Genomic DNA, 20,058 nt, shown 5'->3' on the forward strand with positions numbered 1-20,058 from the left:
TTTTCATCATCCTGTTTTCATCACAATCTTCAATTAGTCAACTATACCATACAACTCCAACCACACTTAATTCCGTCATCATAGTGATGTCATGTTTAAAACATTTTAAAACCAGAATCAAATAAAAAGAATAATTATTCTGTACCAATAATCCGCAGCCACCTAATTTTCGATCCTTGACAAGCTCTGCTCTCCACTGTTGAAGCTCATAATCATGCAACACTTTATCACCACTATCTGAAAATATTTGTTATCTATTTGTAAATCTATTCGTACAGGGAGTAAAATTTTATATACAATAGTTTTTAATAGTTTTTCCTTACCATAAAATCGATGAATGATCTTTGATACGTATTTTCGTATAGCCAAATATATCATAGTGGCGCAATCTCTATAAGGATAATGGGGTAAAACATCACTGTCCACCTATAACAGAAAAATACTCGGTTTAACTGAAAGAAAGCATGCATTTATTTGAAAAAGTAAATTATTCTAAATAATTTTTTATTCTCGAGAAGCGAATATATTCCAATACTTGGTCACTTTCCTTTTATTAATTTATTTTAGCAATGTAATATAAAGCGTGTTCTGCAATCAATTCGGCCGTAGCCATGTTTTTTCCAGGAGGCGGTATATATATATATATATATATATATATATATATATATATATATATATATATATATATATATATAAATACAATTTAAGAAATTAATACAAACATAATGAAAATCGAAGAAAGAGTATAGGATATAAAATTCCAAGTCACGAGGTTAATTTATTAAATTTAATATTTTTAGAATTTATTTTATATCTATTTATTCGTTTCCTTTTTTCTTTCTGTTTATTATTTTTTCTTCATCTTTTTACACATTTTCGGACCCACATACTTCTTTCGTACCTTCAACTTTCTAAATTATGTTTCCCATCTGGGTGATTTTATGCACTTCAACTTCGATTCTCAATATTTCGGTACATAGTCTTCATCTGATTTGTTGGTGGTTTATTTTGTTTTTTTCTCGGGACAGTTTCTTGGGAGTATGATAGTTTGCGGGAATGTACCGCCAATCCTTATAGCTGCAATCACTGGACGCATGGTAATAGATATATGAAGAATTAGAATGCAGAAAGCCTTACTTTTCTATTAGTTCTTGTGGAATATAAAATTTTTTTCAATTTGTTTTGGTGAGGTATCTATTTCATTGAGGTGCGCGGAACCCTAATCGCACATCACTGGGAAGAACTAGGGTTCTATACCAGTCGGTGGCGTTCAGTAAACCCAATTTAGATTCAAAGGTACCAGCTTATCTAGGGAGTAAAAATAGTCTGTGCATGAGTACCACCAAACAAATTTTTTGTTCCTCAATGAAATAGATACACCACGAAAACAAATTGAAAGAAATGTTATATTCCACAAGAACAAATGGAAAAATAAGGCTTTTTGCATTCTAATTCTTCATAAATTTATCAATCCTTATCTCCCACTTTGTCCTCACAATGTCCCAGCGTCCACAGTTTAAAAGGAGGCAACCACAAATGATTTGTAGCTTACAAATTTTGTGGTGGGGTTAAATTTCATTGCTGGATTTAAAGTTGCTTACTCGCTGCTAAAACGGCAGTGCTCCTGGCTTCTCAGTGGTTCACAGATCTTGAACTAGAATCTATCCTTTCCAACGTGCTAACTGTGTGATGTTTTCCTCTCAATGTAATGCAAATGCCAGTTAATTATAACAACAAAAACAAATCGAGTTTTTCCCAATGCTTGATATAGGAGTTTTCTTGTCTTCTGGATGGGTTCCCGTCTTCTGGTTGAGTTCAAAATTTTGAAGCTATAAAGCGGCAAACCCCAAAATGAGTCGACTTTTAAATTAAACTGTGTAAATTCATGATCAGAAATGTCCGAACAGATTCAGTAATTTGGCACTGTTATACTTGGATTACATTGAGTGCTTTGTCAACGAAATTCAGCTGCATTTATGAAAAACAGTCATTGAAAATTTTGATAAAGAATGTGTAAATAACCCCTTACCTAATATCAAACAACCATCTATAATGATACGTCGCATTTTTACCTTAATATAAAAAATTCAAAATTTGTTTGAAAAAAGCTGTTGTCTTGTTTTACCAGAGTTATTTCTTGCGTAAAATGTTAGACATGCAGAATTGTGGGTAAAATAATGAATGATCATTATTTGAAAAAGTTTGCTTTTGCAAATGACATATCTTTTATTTCAGAAAATAAACTAAGTTGTCTCATGACAAAATTTATGAGAATTTCGTAAAAACTAGTTTGATTTCGACTTCATTCCCTTTGTACTTAAATATAAAGACATAAAATAATAATGAAAATATTGCTTACATTTCGGGATCGGATTTCATTTGGTACCATACCATGAACATTCATATGCCACTGATTTAACCTATGGGTAAAAAAATTACTATAAATCTCAAAGAACAAGGAAGGTACAGTGCGCAAAATAAAAAAGATATCACCCTGAATAACTTTTGTTCTAATTACCAGGCAATCCCGAGCGAAGTGTCTATTATAGCATATAAAGTTCCAATAGCTTAAGCAGTAGAGTTGTCGAAAATTTCGGGTCCTTAATGTTAATTTTACTTTTTGTGGATTTATACGTAAATGTTTCAAAATGATTCAAGCAATTATTATATGCAATTATAAAATTCATTTATCCAAAGATAATTCCAAAAAAAAAAAATGAAACGTTTTCTATTAGCTTATTATTATTATTATTATTTATGTTAAAATAAGGTTAGAAAAAAAAACTTCGAAACGTAGTTTATGTAAATGTTTGCATAATTTTAAAGAAAATAATTTTATATGGCTAAATGTAAAATTTGAACGAAATTGGTCAAATAGTTCTTGATAAGTGGAATTTTAAAAACATGGCTTTTTTTAAATATATTCAGCCTCTTACATTGGAGTACTGACTAATCATAATTCTTACCTTTTTTACTTGTGGGGTCTTAATTAATTATTATTTTTAATCCTTTACCTCTGGAGTACTAAAAAATTAGTATTGCTTGTTGAGAATTAATTAAGTATTCGCTTTTTAAACTCATTGTTTTAAGGATAGGAGTGAAATTTTATTTTATAGTTTTACATCACATTAGAACTGATGAGTAATTAACAATTGTTTGAGATTCATTTTTAGTTGAAAATCAAGACAATACATTTGCTGACAAGAGAGCAGATAATGATTTTCAACAGCGTGGGATATGAGTGTAGTTTTTGAGGGGGATTCAGAACGTTTGAAAAAGTTTCTGTGAAGTGATTCTTTTTTTTAAATTAGGTGAATTTGAATCGGTGATAATTAACCGTGATAATGAATAATTAGCAATTGTCCGAGATTTAATTTTAGTTCAAAGAAAATAAATGTGCAATCTAGAGAGCCGATAAAGGCCTCATTTAATCAGTTAGTTTTCAACTGCGAGGGATCGAGTGTAGTTTTTGAGGGGACACAGAACGTTTGAAAAAGTTTCTGTGAAGTGATTTTTTTTCTTCAAATTAGTTGAATTTGAAACGGTGATAATTAACCCTGATAATAGATAATTAGCAATTGTCCGAGATTTAATTTTAGTTCAAAGAAAATAAATGTGCAATCTAGAGAGCCGATAAAGGCCTCATTTAATCAGTTAGTTTTCAACTGCGTGGGATCGAGTGTAGTTTTTGAGGGGGATTCAGAACGTTTGAAAAAGTTTCTGTGAAGTGATTCTTTTTTTTAAATTAGGTGAATTTGAATCGGTGATAATTAACCGTGATAATGAATAATTAGCAATTGTCCGAGATTTAATTTTAGTTCAAAGAAAATAAATGTGCAATCTAGAGAGCCGATAAAGGCCTCATTTAATCAGTTAGTTTTCAACTGCGTGGGATCGAGTGTAGTTTTTGAGGTGACACAGAACGTTTGAAAAAGTTTCTGTGAAGTGATTTTTTTTCTTCAAATTAGTTGAATTTGAAACGGTGATAATTAACCCTGATAATAGATAATTAGCAATTGTCCGAGATTTAATTTTAGTTCAAAGAAAATAAATGTGCAATCTAGAGAGCCGATAAAGGACTCATTTAATCAGTTAGTTTTCAACTGCGTGGGATCGAGTGTAGTTTTTGAGGGGGATTCAGAACGATTGAAAAAGTTTCTGTGAAGTGATTCTTTTTTTTAAATTAGGTGAATTTGAATCGGTGATAATTAACCATGATAATGAATAATTAGCAATTGTCCGAGATTTAATTTTAGTTCAAAGGAAATAAATTTGCAAACTAGAGAGCCGATAAAGGCCCTGGTTTAATCAGTTAATTTTCAACCGCGTGGGATCTGAGTGTAGTTTTTGAGGGAGACCCAGAACGTTTGAAAAATTTTCTGTGAAGTGATTCTTTTTTTTTCTTTTTTAAATTAGGTGAATTTGAAACGGTGATAATTAACGGTGATAATGGATAATTAGCAATTGTCTGAGATTTATTTTTAGTTCAAAGAAAACAAATGTGCAAACTAGAGAGCAGATAAAGGTCCTGATTTAATCAGTTAGCTTTCAATCGTGCGGGATCCGACTGTAGTTTCTTGAAAACCCTAAGACAACCTCGATTTAAGGTTCTTATATAAAAGGTTGCTTTTCAAGGTTTTGGATTAGGGTAATGTGCGTAGAAAAAAGCAGATTGTCGCAGATCTCGTTTTAAGGTTAGAGGGTTTACATGTAAACCGCTTAACAAACCTTTTTAGGTTTACATTAAAAGGTTTTTGCTGAGTGAAAATGAACCTAATTTTTCTATCTGGGTAATTTATCACTTTGTTGTTGTTGTTCATATTGTTTTTATTCAGATAAAATGTGACTAACAATTGAAGATTAATAATAAGCTTACCCTTTTTTAATGAGTTCAAACATTCCCTTTCTGCCAACTGTCATAGTTTTATCCACCCAACCATTTGGCGAGATTAGTTTATAAAGTCCTCTTCTGTAAGATTAAAGAGTTTGTTTAATATCTAATCGAAAAGAAAATGCAATGAGAAAAATATTTGAACCTGCAAAACGTTCAAGTTATGCATAATTAACTAATATCAGCTCCAATTTTACAGGATATTCAGTCAAATTTCATTCTAAAATCTCATTTACTCTCCACCTATGGCAACTTTTCGCTTGCTTTCACCATTAGCGTATGGAGAGTCATAGAAGAAGGAAGTATGTTAGTTTATGTTTTGATTTTCAAATAGATTAAAATCTTTTAAGTTAGGAAACTATATGGAACTGAAAACTACATTAAACATAGTTCAAAAAGAGAGCATTAAAATTAAAAAAAAATATTTTTATAAATTAAAAACAAAAAATATTAAGAAAAGGAAAAATATGGTAGTACATTCCTATACAACAGAAAAGAGGAGGAGAGGGAAGGGTCAAATGCATGGAACCTGTCTTCTCACCAGATGGCGTATTCGAGTGTTGCGATCGCAAATTCAAAAAATAAATAAATAAAATTCTAAATTTGGAAGAAAAAAAAAACGAGAAATGGGGAAAGTTTTATTGCCAGAAATTTTTGCTGGCCAACAGCATTTTTTAAATTTTCGGAGCCTTAATTATGCTCCTTAGGGGGTATTATTTATGTGAGAAGATGTCATAAACTATGACCAATCACTATTAGATTAAATAAAGTAAAGGAGTCATTATAGGTGATCAATAAACGGATCCAAATTCGAAAGCTTTTCAGCTAGTAATACATTTACATTGATGCAGGTCAATAAATTCTTGTATTTTTAGAGCTCTTTTTATTTTAAAACATGGTTTTCAAAGCTCTGGCCAACAAATTGAGCAGTTTTGATTGATCACAAAAAATAATAATAAATAAAATATGACAATAGGCTTTATCTAAAACAATTTTTGAAAAATTATGTTTGTGAGTACGCTTAATTTTGGACACAATTAGTTGATAATTTGTAAATATCTTAAATATTTGTGAGAATCTATCGTATACTAAAAGTTTGTTCATACAGAAGGATAAAAAAAAAACAGTTATAATAAGGAACAAAATTGTAAATAGTCTCATGGTTCAACGATACTCTCCATATTCTCCCCCTCTCCGTTACTATGGTTTCGGCAAATCTCGCTTTTTATCCCTGCAAGTATATTCTAACTTCTTATTCAAACTTACTGCCATAGAGAAAAAAAAAACAAGATGTGACGAAACTATTGTAACGGCGAGGTATGTGAGAAGAAATCGCGGAACCGCGGATTTTATTTACAAAGAGTAGGGGAGAGTGGGGTCAATTATAACATTTTTTACTTAACTATTTTTAAATAACAGAAAATCCAATATATTATTATTATTAATTGACAGACGAATAAAGTAGACTATCCTCTACTAGAAAAAAAAACCTTATTTTAAATATTAATATATTAGTTATTAACAATTTTTGACAGTCGTGCACCTGTTACAATTGTCCCCACTTACGGGGTCAATTGTAACAGTTCATAAATTCAACTAAAACATAGTTAACTATACATATTATCAGAGTTGTGATATAATTATTTATTGATCAAAATAGTAGTGTTATTTTAGGAGTAAAAATAATAATGAGCAGAGACCTAAAGGGTTAAACTTTTAACTTTAAGGGAATAAAAATTTAAATTTATGCTGTGAAAGGTGACAAATAAAATAATGCACATGCAACATAATATAAATGATACAGAAACTATTGGTGGTTCTTAAAGAGTTAAGTAATGGTTTGTAAACATAAGATTATTTATTTTCAGCTGTTGCAATCGTCCCTTTATTTGTTGTTACAATCGTCCCCAAGACGCCATTTCAGCTTCATTTGTTAAAAACAATGCTAGTTAATTAACAAAACTAATTTTTTTTTTTTGAAATGGTTATTAAGGTGTCCACTTACATATTCAGTTAATAATTTTTATTTGTTTAAACAAAATTACTTTACAATATAATATTCTAATACCAAAAAAAGTACTTACGTAGCGTGAAAATATATTTTGTGATGTAACTTTATCAAAAGTACATAAAAATGTTTGCCAGCAGGGGTGTAGATGTAGATTTATTAAATACACCTTGTGCACCACCTAGGAACCAAATCTAGAACCCGACAATCGAAATTTTTGCTCTGTTACATTCGTACCCTGTTACAATTGACCCCACTCTCCCCTATAACTTCTATTATTTCATAATAATAGTTATTTGCGCACGAGTCATAATAAATCACATAATAACAATTTGATTCCCAGTTACGACGTAAAATGACGGGTTTTAAAGTACCATTTTTCCAACTGTTTCACTTTTGAACAAATAAAGAAGGAATACTTACGTATTGATAGCCAGAAGAAATAAAAAATGAGGTGCTAAAAGTTTGTACAAAGGATGAGATGGTGATAAATTTCTGTGAGTGCAAATAACGACACCTTCCATTAGAAGATGAGTAAAACCTAGAGAAAAAGAAATAAACGGAATTCTTATCTGAATTATAATTAGAAAAAAAAATTATTTTTTGATAACTCTTTTCCCTTAGAAAGGGGACAAAGAACAAACTCAGGAAATAAATCGCTATTGAGATCGTAGCATTCTACGGATCGGTAGTATCGAATGCGCCAATCCATTAACATTATTCGCCAAATTTGCATTACTTTATCTACGTTTACCTCTTGTAGCAACCACGCAACGTACCGCTAGATGGCAGAGTCGTCGTCGCGACATCATGGCTTTCGAGAATCTACTAATTTACCCTTCTTAAATGTTATTAGTAAATCGTCTGCTCGTTAAGACACACGGTTCCCAGCAGATCACCGAAGTCAAGCATCGATGGCTGCGGTCAGTGTGCGGGTGGGTGACCACTTGGATCAGTCTGCGTAGGGACCGAGGGTGTGCGGTATTGGTCCTCGTTAAACTGTTCTACCGTAAAGTGCTCGACTTCGCGTGCAGGTCGTTGGGCTACCGAAGCAGGGGTGCCATCCCCTCTGCAGAGGATCAAAATTGCGATGGCTTGTCTTCGGATCATCCTCAGGGATGCCATTAACCGTCGCCAATAGCCCATTGTGCAGCTCTAGTGCGACGTAAATTAACTACAACAACAAATCGTCTGCAGTTTAAAGTAATTTTCGATAAATGAATTATTCTTTATCACCAATGCTGCAAGTTGTTGCAGCTGCTACAAATCAGTTCTTAATCTCTAAATGGCGATATAAAAACTCTCATCAAGTAGAAAATTTATTATTCCAACTCTCCATTTTTCATTTTTTATCTATATAATAAATAAATATGGCATAAGTTAACCATGAGCCGTGGTGGCTCAGGGGATAGAGCGTTCGCCTTTCAATGAGGTGAACTGGGTATGAATCCCAGCGATGGTTGGTCGATACGAATTCCGCACCCGGTTCTCACTGACCACAGTGCTGATTTAAAATATCTCAGTGGCAGACGGATCATGGGTTAGAGTTCCCTTGCCGTTGGGCTAACCGTGGGATGTTCTCCTCTCCATGTAATGCAAATGCTGGTTATTTCCATCAAAAAGTCCTCTACGAAAGCAAAATTTCTCCCAATAGTTGACCCAATAGTTACCTCGTCTTCTGGATCGGGTTCAAAATGACAAGTCTGCGGAGTTGAACATCAGTAGTTGTAAACCTAAAATTGGGTCTACTGTTAAACGATGGTTAGAAAATTATGACTAAGTTACCTAAGTGAGTACATGATTGGTGGTAACTGGCATCAGCATTGTTGTAATAAATTTTTGCCATCAGCCAAGTGTAGGGGTTATCGTTTGGCAAGAATACCTGAAAATAAATTTATTCATACATCAGCTACAGAGAATTTGAAGCAAAATATTTTCTGTTACATGACAAATATAATTTTTTTTTAAAGTATTATTTTTTGAAAGGGGTTCATAAAAGTTTATATGCATGACCATTTCCGTCATGCTCATTAAATGATACAACAGCATAAAAAATCAAATGAATGAATGCTTTTTTTTTATTTTATAAAAAGTTAAAATGTGCGTGTCCTGGATCCGTTATCTTGTTTCCTACTTCTTTCTCTAAAGCTGAACCATATATCGTGGACGATCTATCGCAATATTTTTTAAGCATCACTATAACAATATTTTGAAACTTGTCTTCACGATATACATCTTTGTTAAGTTTTGCTCATACGAACGTTATAGGCAACAATAATATTGCGATAATTACCAACAACTATAGATATCGGATACGAAAATATCGAGGAAGTTGGTATATTTAATTTAAGTAACGCAATTATTAACTAATATAAAATAGTTAAATTAAAAGTATTCGCGATACATTTTATTTTATTTTATAACCGTCGTTGAATAGCTCACCCAATTTTTTTTTTTTTTTTTTGGGGGGGGGGAGGGTTTACGAGTACTAATGTTCAACTCTGTAGTCTAGTAATTTTGAACCCAATCCTAAAGACAAGGAATCGGGAGAAATTTTGCCTTCGTGGACGACTTTTTTATGGAACTAACCCGCATTTATGTTACATGTAGAGGAAAACCTCCCACAGTCAGTCTGACGGTCAGTCGACTCTAATCCATGAACCGTCTAGCTCTGAGGATATTTTATGCCAGCACTGTGGTCGGTGCGAGTCGGATGCAGAATTCGTATCGGCTAGTTATCGCTGGGATTCGAACCCGGTTTACCTCATTGGAAGCGGAACGATTCATGGCGAACTTAATATTACGATATCGCCTAGCACTACGCATCGCATTGATAATGGAAAGTTACAATTTATTGTTTGGTTACTTGAGATTTTTTTTTGTTTTGTTTAATCATGCTACGCCAATAGATTTGTGGTAATTAAAATTAACCAAGTAATAAATATCTTAAACTACACAAAAGCCAATGCAATTTTCTTTAAGAATAGAATGTAAGCAAACGAATTTTTTTTACTGTATTATTACCGTATTATTGCCATATTGTTTATTACCGTATTTAGTTGTATAGTTTATTTATTTTTTAAATGATTAATTCAGATGAAATTTTTTCTTACTGGATTATCTTTTCCTTTCTCTTGAAACAGTTGAATAGCGATTGGCATAAGCTGTTTGTTTTTGTTAAGGAAGAACAAAGCAAATGGACAGCAGAGCTGTAAATAAAAGATCACAATTATTATACTGAATGAAACAATACTTAAAAATAATGAACTCGTAAATAAAGTTTAATAGTGTGATTTATGTATATTTGAAATTGTGAGAAGAAAGCATCATTGTAGAATTGTCCATAAATGTAGAAGTGTTGCGGGTGCATGATTTTCGAACCAATTGACCTCTCTATTATATCTCATATATGTTTGATGGGATCCAAGTCGGGTGATCTAGGTGGCCAGATATTTCGCTGGAGTAGTCCAGAGTGTTTTTCAAGCCGGTCGCAAACAATTAAGTCCCGGTGACATGGTGCATTGAAAATTGCATTGAAGTCCATGAACGGATGCAAGTGATCAAGTAGCTGAACATAACCATTTCCAGTTAATGATCGGTGCAATCGGAATATAGGAACCAGTTCATGCAATGAAAAAGCAGTCCGCACCTATATGGAGATACCACCAGATTGCACAGTGCCCTACTGACAACTTGGGTTCAAAGATTCATGAAGTCTGTGCCACACTCGAACTCTGCAGTCACAGCCGAAATCATGAGTCACTTGTTGTTGTTGTTAATTTACGTCGCACTAGAGCTGCACAATGGGCTATTGGCGACAGTCTGGGAAACATCCCGGAGGATGATCCGAAGACATGCCATCACAATTTTGATCCTCTGAGGAGGGGATGGCACGCCCGCTTCGGTAGCCCGACGACCTGCACGCGAAGTCGAGCACTTAACGGTAGCACAGTTTAACGAGGACCAATACCGCACACCCTCGCTCCCTACGCAGACTGATCCAAGTGGTCACTCACCCGCACACGTGATTTACATCGTAAGGATTGTGAATTGCACAGTAACCTTATGCCCGGAAATCTCTTCCTATGCAGTTAGTAACATTTGCTAATATGTTGGTGCTTATTGGAATCGATATTTTTATTTATCTAATTAGCTTAATTTTATAATTACTATGTTGATTTAATAAAACCTTCAAAAAGGACCAGATACAGATATTTTATTTTAGATTACAGATATGGCAACCAAAGAACCTGCAAGTTAATCGCCAAAAACAATAAAAAAGTTCTTTTTTCTACACTGAACATTTCCGGTGGGCACCTGTGAACCAAAGTCACTGGAGGCGAGCAGCATTACCCACACCACACTGCCACAGATACCCGCTTTATAGAGAGTAATATTTCGCAGGTTCTTTTTCAGATTTTTCAATGTGAAATGATTTCACCATAAACCTTTCTTGGCATAAACGATTTTATTTAGATGCATACTTATGCCACGGCACAAACATGAAGTATATAGAAAATAATAGTAATCACATAATCAAAGAAAACTTCGCGCTGCATCATAAGACATTCTAGACTTCTCACACACCAAGCTAAAAAAACAAAAAACCTAGCTTCCTTCTTTTTCTTTATTCTTTCTTCTCTAGTTTTGTTCGTATCTCGCAGCGCCATCTATTGGCAACGATTCTTACATAGAGTGTGTTACATTCACACATCGCACACAGAGAGAAATATCCATACCCTAAGGGGGGATTCGAACCCGCAAACATTGGCTTTACAATCAGGCACGCTGACCGCTCAGCCACCTGGCTGGCGGCAAACAATAAAAAGTAAATCTCGAACTGCTTGACAATTATTATTAGAAATAAACATATGATTATTCCAAATTTGAGGGACATCTTACCAATCGACCATCTTTGCATTGAGTACCCTTTAAAATAGCCAAATCAACGATGAAGATCTTTTGTGCACTCAAAGCTTCTTCTAAAGTGTATTCCTCCAAAAATGGTGCAACCATTTCAGCAGTCACCCCAAAACTAATAAACAAATAAAAAGATTGATAATGAGTCATTTTAAGGAGAAAAGTAATTTTCAAAGATTCTTAAATTTAAACCTCTGCCGCTCGTTGGCCGCGGTTTTACGTTATTTTTATAACCGGTATTAAAAATGCCGACCCATTTTTATGTTAACGACTAATTTTAATGTTCAACTCCATACCCTTGTAATTTTGAACTAACTCAGAAGACAAGGTAACACCTGGATTAAGCATTCGGACTTCTCGGTGGATTCGTTGATGAAACTAGACCTCATTTGCATAGAGAGGATAACACCAAAAACTTCCTAGTTTAGCCCGACGTCAAGGGGATTCTATCCTATGATCCATCTGCTATCTTTCGTCAGCGCTGTGGTCCATGCGACCCAAGTGTGCACAGTTCGAATCCATATATGTATCAATGGGATTCAACAGCGAGAAGGATTTTATGCTATTGCAATGCTAGCTGTCGAGAGAAGGTAAAATTAAAAACGACAAAGCCTGTTTGATTGCCAGAGGAATTAGTTGAAAGACGATTATTAAAAACACCAAGTTTCATCAAAGAGAAAACTGGTTTTCCATCCTGCTTTCTGTCAGATTTCGCTAAGAATTTTCCTTTTTCCTCACTTGAATAAGACGAACTTGTATTTTATAACTTGTATACTACAATAAACTTGTATATTATTTGTCTATAACTATAACTTGGATAATTTGCGAACTATAACTTGTATAGTTTTAACATAAGTTTCGAGAAAGATTTTAAAAATATATATATTAAGATCAGTCTTTATGGGATGCTACGTATATTTTGCACGTAAGCATTTGATTGTTCACTCCCAAATATCATAAGGTGATCAAAAATTTAAATAAAATAAGTAATTAAAATCAAATATTTTTATTTCTTGCTTTTTTGTTGTTGAAAAACTATAGATCTTTGAAATAAAAAAAAACGTCAAAGACTAAAATAATGAATTCATCTAGCTTTCCACGGAGTTGTGACAATAACACCTGCTGAGATGTGATGGCTCAGGGGATAGAGCCTTTGCCTTCCAACGAGGTGAACCAGGTTCGAATCCCAATATTGGCTGGTCGATACGAATTCCGCATCTGGCTTGCATCGACCACAGTGTTGACGTAAAATATCCTCAGTGGTAGACGGATCATGTGCTAGAGCCCCTTGCCGTTAGGCTTACCGTGGGAGGTTCTCGTGGGTTTCCTCTCTAAGTAACGCAAATGTGGGTTAGTTCCACCAAAAAGTTCCCCACGAAAGCAAATTTCCCCCAATACTTGATCCAGGAGTTCCCTTGTCTTCTGGATAAGGTTCAAAATGACAAGGCTGCGGAGATGAACATTAGCAGTCGTAAACCCTAAAATTGGGTCGGCTGTTCAACGACGGTTGTAAAATAAAATGAAACCTGCAATCTTTCTAAACTAAGAACTAATAAAATAATTCAAAATTTTTTAATTGGCTGTTACACTGTTATTTATAAATACTTTTTAGGGTAACAAAAGTGAATAAGTTAAAATATCGCAATACATCAAAAAATTATTTCGTGATGTAATATTAAATATTTAATGCAGCATCACACACATTACATTTTAAGTGCTCAATTTATATAGCGTCTGATTTGAACTTATATTTACTGTACTGCTTATTGTCACAGCGTGAACTACTTTTGCTTGCTACCTGTAAGTTTTTTTCTTCCCTTTTTGAATAACGCACGAATGTATTGTAAATAATAAAATCTTCAACTTTTAGGACTCATTTTAATGCCTCAAAGGGGTGACTTCACATATGCTAATTAGTAATTGCGGACGATGCATTAAGTTAAGAAATAAGGCACAAAAACGCAATTTCTCTGAATAAACATACCTTTTCTTTTGACGTATAGGGATCTCTGACCCCCAAGATATAGGGGCTGGCCGCAATCTTGAAATATGTTCCCAATAGTTTGATCAGGAGAGTGTTCCAAAGTTTGGACCCCTTAATGTTAATTTTACCTTTTTGAGTATTGCATTATATATCCAGAACATTTTAATTAAATTGAAAAATTTTTGAACACAATTATAGAATTCGTTTATCCAAAGATAATTCCATGCGAAAAGTAACTTTTAGCAAATATTGATTATTTTTTTACTTAAATAATGGTTGAAAAAATTTTGAATTGTAAGTCATAAAATATTTTTTATCACTTTAAAGAACATAATTTTACATAGCAAAACAAAATTTGAGTGAAATCGGTTGAATAGTTCTTGAGAAATAGAATTTTAAATATCTGATTTTGATATCTGATATCTGATTAAATTCAATTTCTCAGGAACTATTCAACCGATTTTGCTCAAATTTTGTATTTTATCTTGTAAACTTATATTCTTTAAAATGATGCTTGTATACCTTACAGTTCAAAATTTTTTTGATCATAATTAAATAAAATAATAAAAAAATAATAAATATTTGGTAATATATTGCATGGAATTATCTTTGGATAAACGAATTTTATAATTCTGTGCAAAATATTTTCAATTCGCTTAAAAGCTTTTCGAGATATAGAAGAATACGCAAAAAGTAAAATTAACATTAAGGGATGTAAACTTTGGATCACTCTTCTAACTTAACTTCTGGGACAATATTTCCGACATTGCGGATACCTTATATTTAGGGTGTCGGAATTTGATTCTGTCGAAAAAAAAGTATATTTATACAGAGAAAGAACGTGTTTGTGTCTTTTTGAATATTGTCTGCACTTAGTAATTAGCATATTTGAAATCACCACTTTGAGCAGTTAAAATTGCGTCTTAGAACGGAAAAATCTGATCATAGATCAAAAGATTTTTAGAATAACCCATTTTTTCTTTTTCTTTTTTTTTGCGCATTGAACATCATTATTTTTAATATTATTAATATAGTCACATAAACTATATCGTCCTTATTACATCAGTAGTGTATTCTTGGTATTTAAAAGAAGGTTTGTTAAAAAATTTTGAAAAAATACATGTTTGTACATATAGTCAGTAAAATCTATTAACGTAAAAAAAAGAACTTTACTTTGAAATAAGTTCAGTAAAAAAGGGGTTTAAAGAAAGCAATTATCAAAACATTTAGGCTTTTTAAATTTATTAAAATTCTATTGATCATTGAAGCTCTAACCCTAAGATTAATAATTCAAGTCGTAATACACCCGAGTCAAAATTTTTGATGACTTTCCATTGATGGACCAACATAATCTTGATGGTAACCATCAATATTTTTACCATTATATTTTTTGATGGTAACCAACATAAGTAACCATCATCCCAATGCAAGAATTCGGAATGATTTATGATGGTTCAACATAAGAATAGCAACTTGGTTTGATGGTTTGTTCACGTTGAGCCACCAGAAATTTCCATCATAGTGTCTTAGAAATCAAATGTCGGAACGATCATGAACCACCATCACCCCAATGTAGGAATTCGGTCTGGTATATAATGGGGCAACAAAAAAAACCCAAATGGTTTTGATGGTATAGCCCTGAGAACCAACGAGAATTCCCATTAAACCACCGTGGATTGTTGGTCCATGAGAATCAAACATCTCTTTATGATTAATAATAATAGTATTAAAGTACTATTTCCCACCATGGAATGATGGAAGTTTGTTGGCACATGAAAAACCATGAATGCACAATGGAAAATGGTGACCATTATGAATCGCACTGAAACCAACATAAACCATCAAAATATTTTGATGGGACCATCAGGAATTTTGACTTGAGATCACGTATAAAAAAATAAATATAAGATTTGAGCAATTTTAATTTGCGGGGGCCTGTCCAGAAATTTTGTGAAAGGTCCGTTTTTGTAAAATTATGAAAAAACTACTCGTAATTTGTGAACATAAAATAAACGTTAAGTCACATTTTTTCAACCAGGGTCCGCTTTTGTGAATTTGTGCAAACAGGGTCCGTTATTGCAAAAAAAACTTTTTCAAGGAGCTTTTAAATTGTAAAGACATACAAGATTATGCTCAACACCGTAAAATTATAATTAAAAACATTAAATTTTAAAAAATAAACAGCAATTGCTGCTACTATTTTAGACATTCAACATACAAATATTTGGTATTTAGCCTATTCTGCTGGACGCAGAATATTCATTTCCGACGAATAAAGGAAGGAGCTTCTGCCGAAGACAAAACTTAGTTCTTTCGCCCCCCCCCCATCCTGGGAAGGATTTATTCGATTAACAAAACTATAATGAAAATAAACAAATTTGTGAAGAGTCCGATTGAGAGATAAATTATTTTGTGAAGAGTCCGTTTTTAAGTTAAAATATTTTGTGAAGGGTCCGTTTTTATGAAAAGATATTTTGTGAAGGGTCCGTTAACGGACCCAAATTTCTTCTAAACAGACCCCTGATTTGGTATCATTTTTAAAATGATACTGATTTAAGCACAGTCCTGTTTTTTAGTATTTCGCATGAAATAATTGTTTAAAGGAGATTTAAGATTTGTTGCAATCATATGATCGCTACATTTAAAGATACCATTCACTTTAATTGTTTATAAAGATCTAAGAAAAGAATTTTTATAAAAGAACGATAAATACTTTTGAGGTATTTCCTTGCATAATTTAATTAGAACAGGATTCACTCCTTGCACTCTCCTTAAGCCGAACCACCGATCTTCGTTCCAATATTCTAAGCAGGCCGGTTCTCCCAGATGGAATTTATAAACTTTTTTCAAATCACATATGGATTCCCATTTGTCCGTGGTCCATCGAATCAGCTTCGTATCCAACATACATTTACTCTTACATTTCACTATATCCCACTGAAAAGAAAGAAGAGAAGAAATCTTAATGTTAAAAGCGGATAATTCTATATTCTAGAATAAATACTTCGTGTGTTTCGTAATTAAAATGGTATAAAAAGTCATCACGTTTTCAAACACGACGATCCTCGTCAGAATAAATGATGAAAACAATAACAGTTTATAACAGTAATACAGTTTATAACTGTAATGAATAACAGTTTATAACAGTAGTAATGAATAACAGTAAGAAGAACAGTAATGTTTAAGTAATGAATAACAGTAATGTTTATGTTCGCAAATAATTCTGTTGGCCTTTTCTAACTTCGTTTTTTATAACAGTCGTTGAACAGCTGACCCAATTTTTCGGGTTTACGACTACTAATGTTCAACTTCGTAGCTTTGTAATTTTGAATCAAACCCAGAAGACAAGGGAAATCTTGGATCATGCATTGGGAGAAACTAGTCTTTTTGGAACAATTTACCCGCATTTGCGCTACACGAAGAGGAAAACCTCATACGTTTAGCGCTTCGGCGAGTGGATTATAACCCATGGTCCTTCAACCAGTGAGGATATTCTGCGCCAGCACTGTGATCGATGCGTGTAAAATTCCTATCAACCATCCACCGCTGAGATGTGAGCCTGGGTCACCTCACTGGGAAGAGAACTGCTGCTCTATATTGATGTATTTTATAATGAAAAAGAACTTTTTCATTTCAAGCATTCAGTTACGCCTCACTTTATTGATGCAATTTGGTTTTTATTTTATAACAGTCGTTGGAGAGCTGACCCAATTTTTCGGGTTTACGGCTACTAATGTTCAACTCCGTAGCCTTGTAATTTTGAACCCAATTTACAAAACAAGGGAACTCCTGAATCAAGTACTGGGAGAAATTTGCCTCCGTGGACGCCTTTTTGATGGAACTAATCCGCATTTGCGTTACGTGGTGGGGAAAACCACGAAAACCTCCCATGGTTAGGCTGAAGGCAAAGGGATTCTAGCCCATGACCCATCTACCACTGAGGATATTTCACGTCAGCACTGTGGTCGGTGCAAGTCGGATACGAAATTCGTATCGACCATCCATTGCTGGGATTCGAACCCGGTTCACCTCATTGGAAGGCGAACGCTCTGTCCCCTGAGCCTTCTAACTTCTTGATGATTTCGCCCCATACAACTACACTATAAAATTTTAAGCATCAAAATTAATATCACTTTTTAAAATTTTACCTAACATAATTAGTCTGGGTGAATTTTGTACTCATAAACTATATCTTCGTTTTCAGCTGCAATACAGCCTACTACAGGCCTAGGCTTCCTCTAACGAGTCCGATCAGTAGCCGTGTTCCGATTGCGGTTTTCAAAAGGTGTTCTTAGGAACCCCTGGTTCCCGTGAAATGGTAATTGGGTTTCTAAGAGTTAGGACATTTCATTTTAACCAGTGATGATTTTTGAAACCCGTAAACTATATTTGTATCTAATCAATAATTTATTTAATATTGTGGTTGTTATTCTAAAATTATTCATGTAAAATGCCAAAGAAAAAATATAGCAAAATTTAATATGTATACATATATATTTCTTCCAATAACAATAAATTGAAAAAGTATGCATTAACCAATAATGCACAAGTATTTCTCAACAAACCTTTCAATTTAAAATAACTAAGTTCAAAAATGGAGAATTTTGTTTTTCTGATAACCATCTCACAATTTAATTTATAATAGATTTTCTTTCGAAAACTATACTGCCGTGCAATTCAAAAATCAACGTAAATGACAAAACAGTTCGAAATTGGGATTCTTATATATTTGACATAAGCTACATATTGCAAAAAAAAGAGAAAAAAAAGAAGGAAAGAAAAAAAATGAGTTTTTCAAAAATAAATTATGTTCCATCAAGTTTTTGAAATTATATTTTAAGATTTTGAAATTGTTTTTTTAAAAGAATTAATTATTTGGCAACAGAAAGAAAATAGTGTTCAAGCCACTTTTATCGAAATCTATAGTGAAGAACTTACGTTGTTTTTCCAATTGCACAGCAGTATAATTCAGCTTATTTTATTCAATTTCAACTTCTGCTTGCGCCGAAAACAAACTCAGAGCTAGAAGTCGCTCCAGAGAAACCCGTGAATTCAACGGCCTGACATTTAACCAGATTCCAATACTTACATTTATAAAACAAAATTAATTAAGCAACAAATAAAACAGAATAAAAGCCAATATATTTATAACCTGCGTAAACAGTTGCATGCTTGGTTTTCTTTTTTTTCATTAACAAAAACTCAAAAACTACCGTTTTGGTCGGGAACAGTTGTTATGCAGATGTTTATTTAACATTACAGGTTTGAAATTCCAAATACTTTGCGACTATCTAGAGCACTGAAATTTTAACCAGAGCTCTGTATGACGGATCAAGTTTAAATCGTTTCCCGACGAACGGAATTTATCGCCGATTGCAATTTCGACCACTTTTCAACTCAGACTAACTGATAGACGCAAAACTAAAAAGAAAAAAAAAATAATACACTAGAATAAAAAAGAACTTAGTTTTTGAAGTGAACTAAACTGGAAAAACTAATTGTATTCTTGTCACGCTTGCACCGAATCTGCTTGAGACGGAAGAGAGGAAAATATTGGTAGTTCGTAATCTCTTTCTATTTGTTATTTTTCGGCAGGAGGATAAAATTCAGCCGTATTCTTCTTAATTTTCAGAAAACAGTCCTATATACGTGTAAAACTGTTAATAAATCTCGGTAGTCATGCTTTTATTATTTATTTATTATTTTTTTAATGGCAGAAACTGAACTTTTATTATTATATTATAACCGTCGTTGAACAGCCGACCTAATTTTTGGGTTTACGACTACTAATGTTCAACTCCGTAGCCTTGTTATTTTGAACACAATCCAGAAGACAAGGAAACTCCTGGATCAATTATTGGGAGAAATTTGCCTACGAGGAGGCATTTTTGAGGGAACTAATCCGCATTTGAGTTATATGGAGAGGAAAACCACCCACGGTTAGCTCAACGGCAATGGGACTCTAACCCATGATCCGTCTACCACTGAGGATATTTCACGTCAGCACTGTGGTCTGTGCAAGCTGGATGTGGATTCGTATCTACCAGATATCGCTGGGATTCGAACTCGGTTCACTTCATTAGAAGGCGAACGCTCTGTAAGTTTTGTTCTTTACACCGGAAGTGTTGCTCATTTAGCGTTACCCAGTGGCCATCTGTAAACCAAAGTTTCTGAGGCGAGCAGCAGCCCACGCCACACTGCCACAGATATTCGTTCAAAAATATATTCATACAAAAACAACACAGAGAGAAACAT

General features: G+C 33.4%; 1 protein-coding gene across 2 annotated transcripts in view; it reads right to left on the minus strand.

The window, feature by feature from the left end:
- Positions 1 to 20,058, minus strand: part of LOC107442379 (polyunsaturated fatty acid lipoxygenase ALOX15B) — a 60,965-nt gene that overhangs the window by 14,562 nt on the left and 26,345 nt on the right. For both annotated transcript variants that reach the window (XM_071179397.2, XM_043051416.3), the window contains exons 4-12: positions 16,517 to 16,740; positions 11,802 to 11,934; positions 10,013 to 10,108; positions 8,685 to 8,781; positions 7,323 to 7,440; positions 4,877 to 4,969; positions 2,360 to 2,420; positions 324 to 426; positions 146 to 237 (exon numbers count right to left, since the gene is read on the minus strand). In XM_071179397.2, coding sequence (XP_071035498.1) covers positions 146 to 237; positions 324 to 426; positions 2,360 to 2,420; positions 4,877 to 4,969; positions 7,323 to 7,440; positions 8,685 to 8,781; positions 10,013 to 10,108; positions 11,802 to 11,934; positions 16,517 to 16,740 — 1,017 coding nt within the window. The remainder of the gene's footprint in view (positions 1 to 145; positions 238 to 323; positions 427 to 2,359; positions 2,421 to 4,876; positions 4,970 to 7,322; positions 7,441 to 8,684; positions 8,782 to 10,012; positions 10,109 to 11,801; positions 11,935 to 16,516; positions 16,741 to 20,058) is intronic.

This window comes from Parasteatoda tepidariorum, chromosome 1 (genome assembly GCF_982258835.1).
Source record: "Parasteatoda tepidariorum strain Cologne lab strain chromosome 1, Ptep-v5.0, whole genome shotgun sequence".
NCBI classification, from domain to species: Eukaryota; Metazoa; Arthropoda; class Arachnida; order Araneae; family Theridiidae; genus Parasteatoda; species Parasteatoda tepidariorum.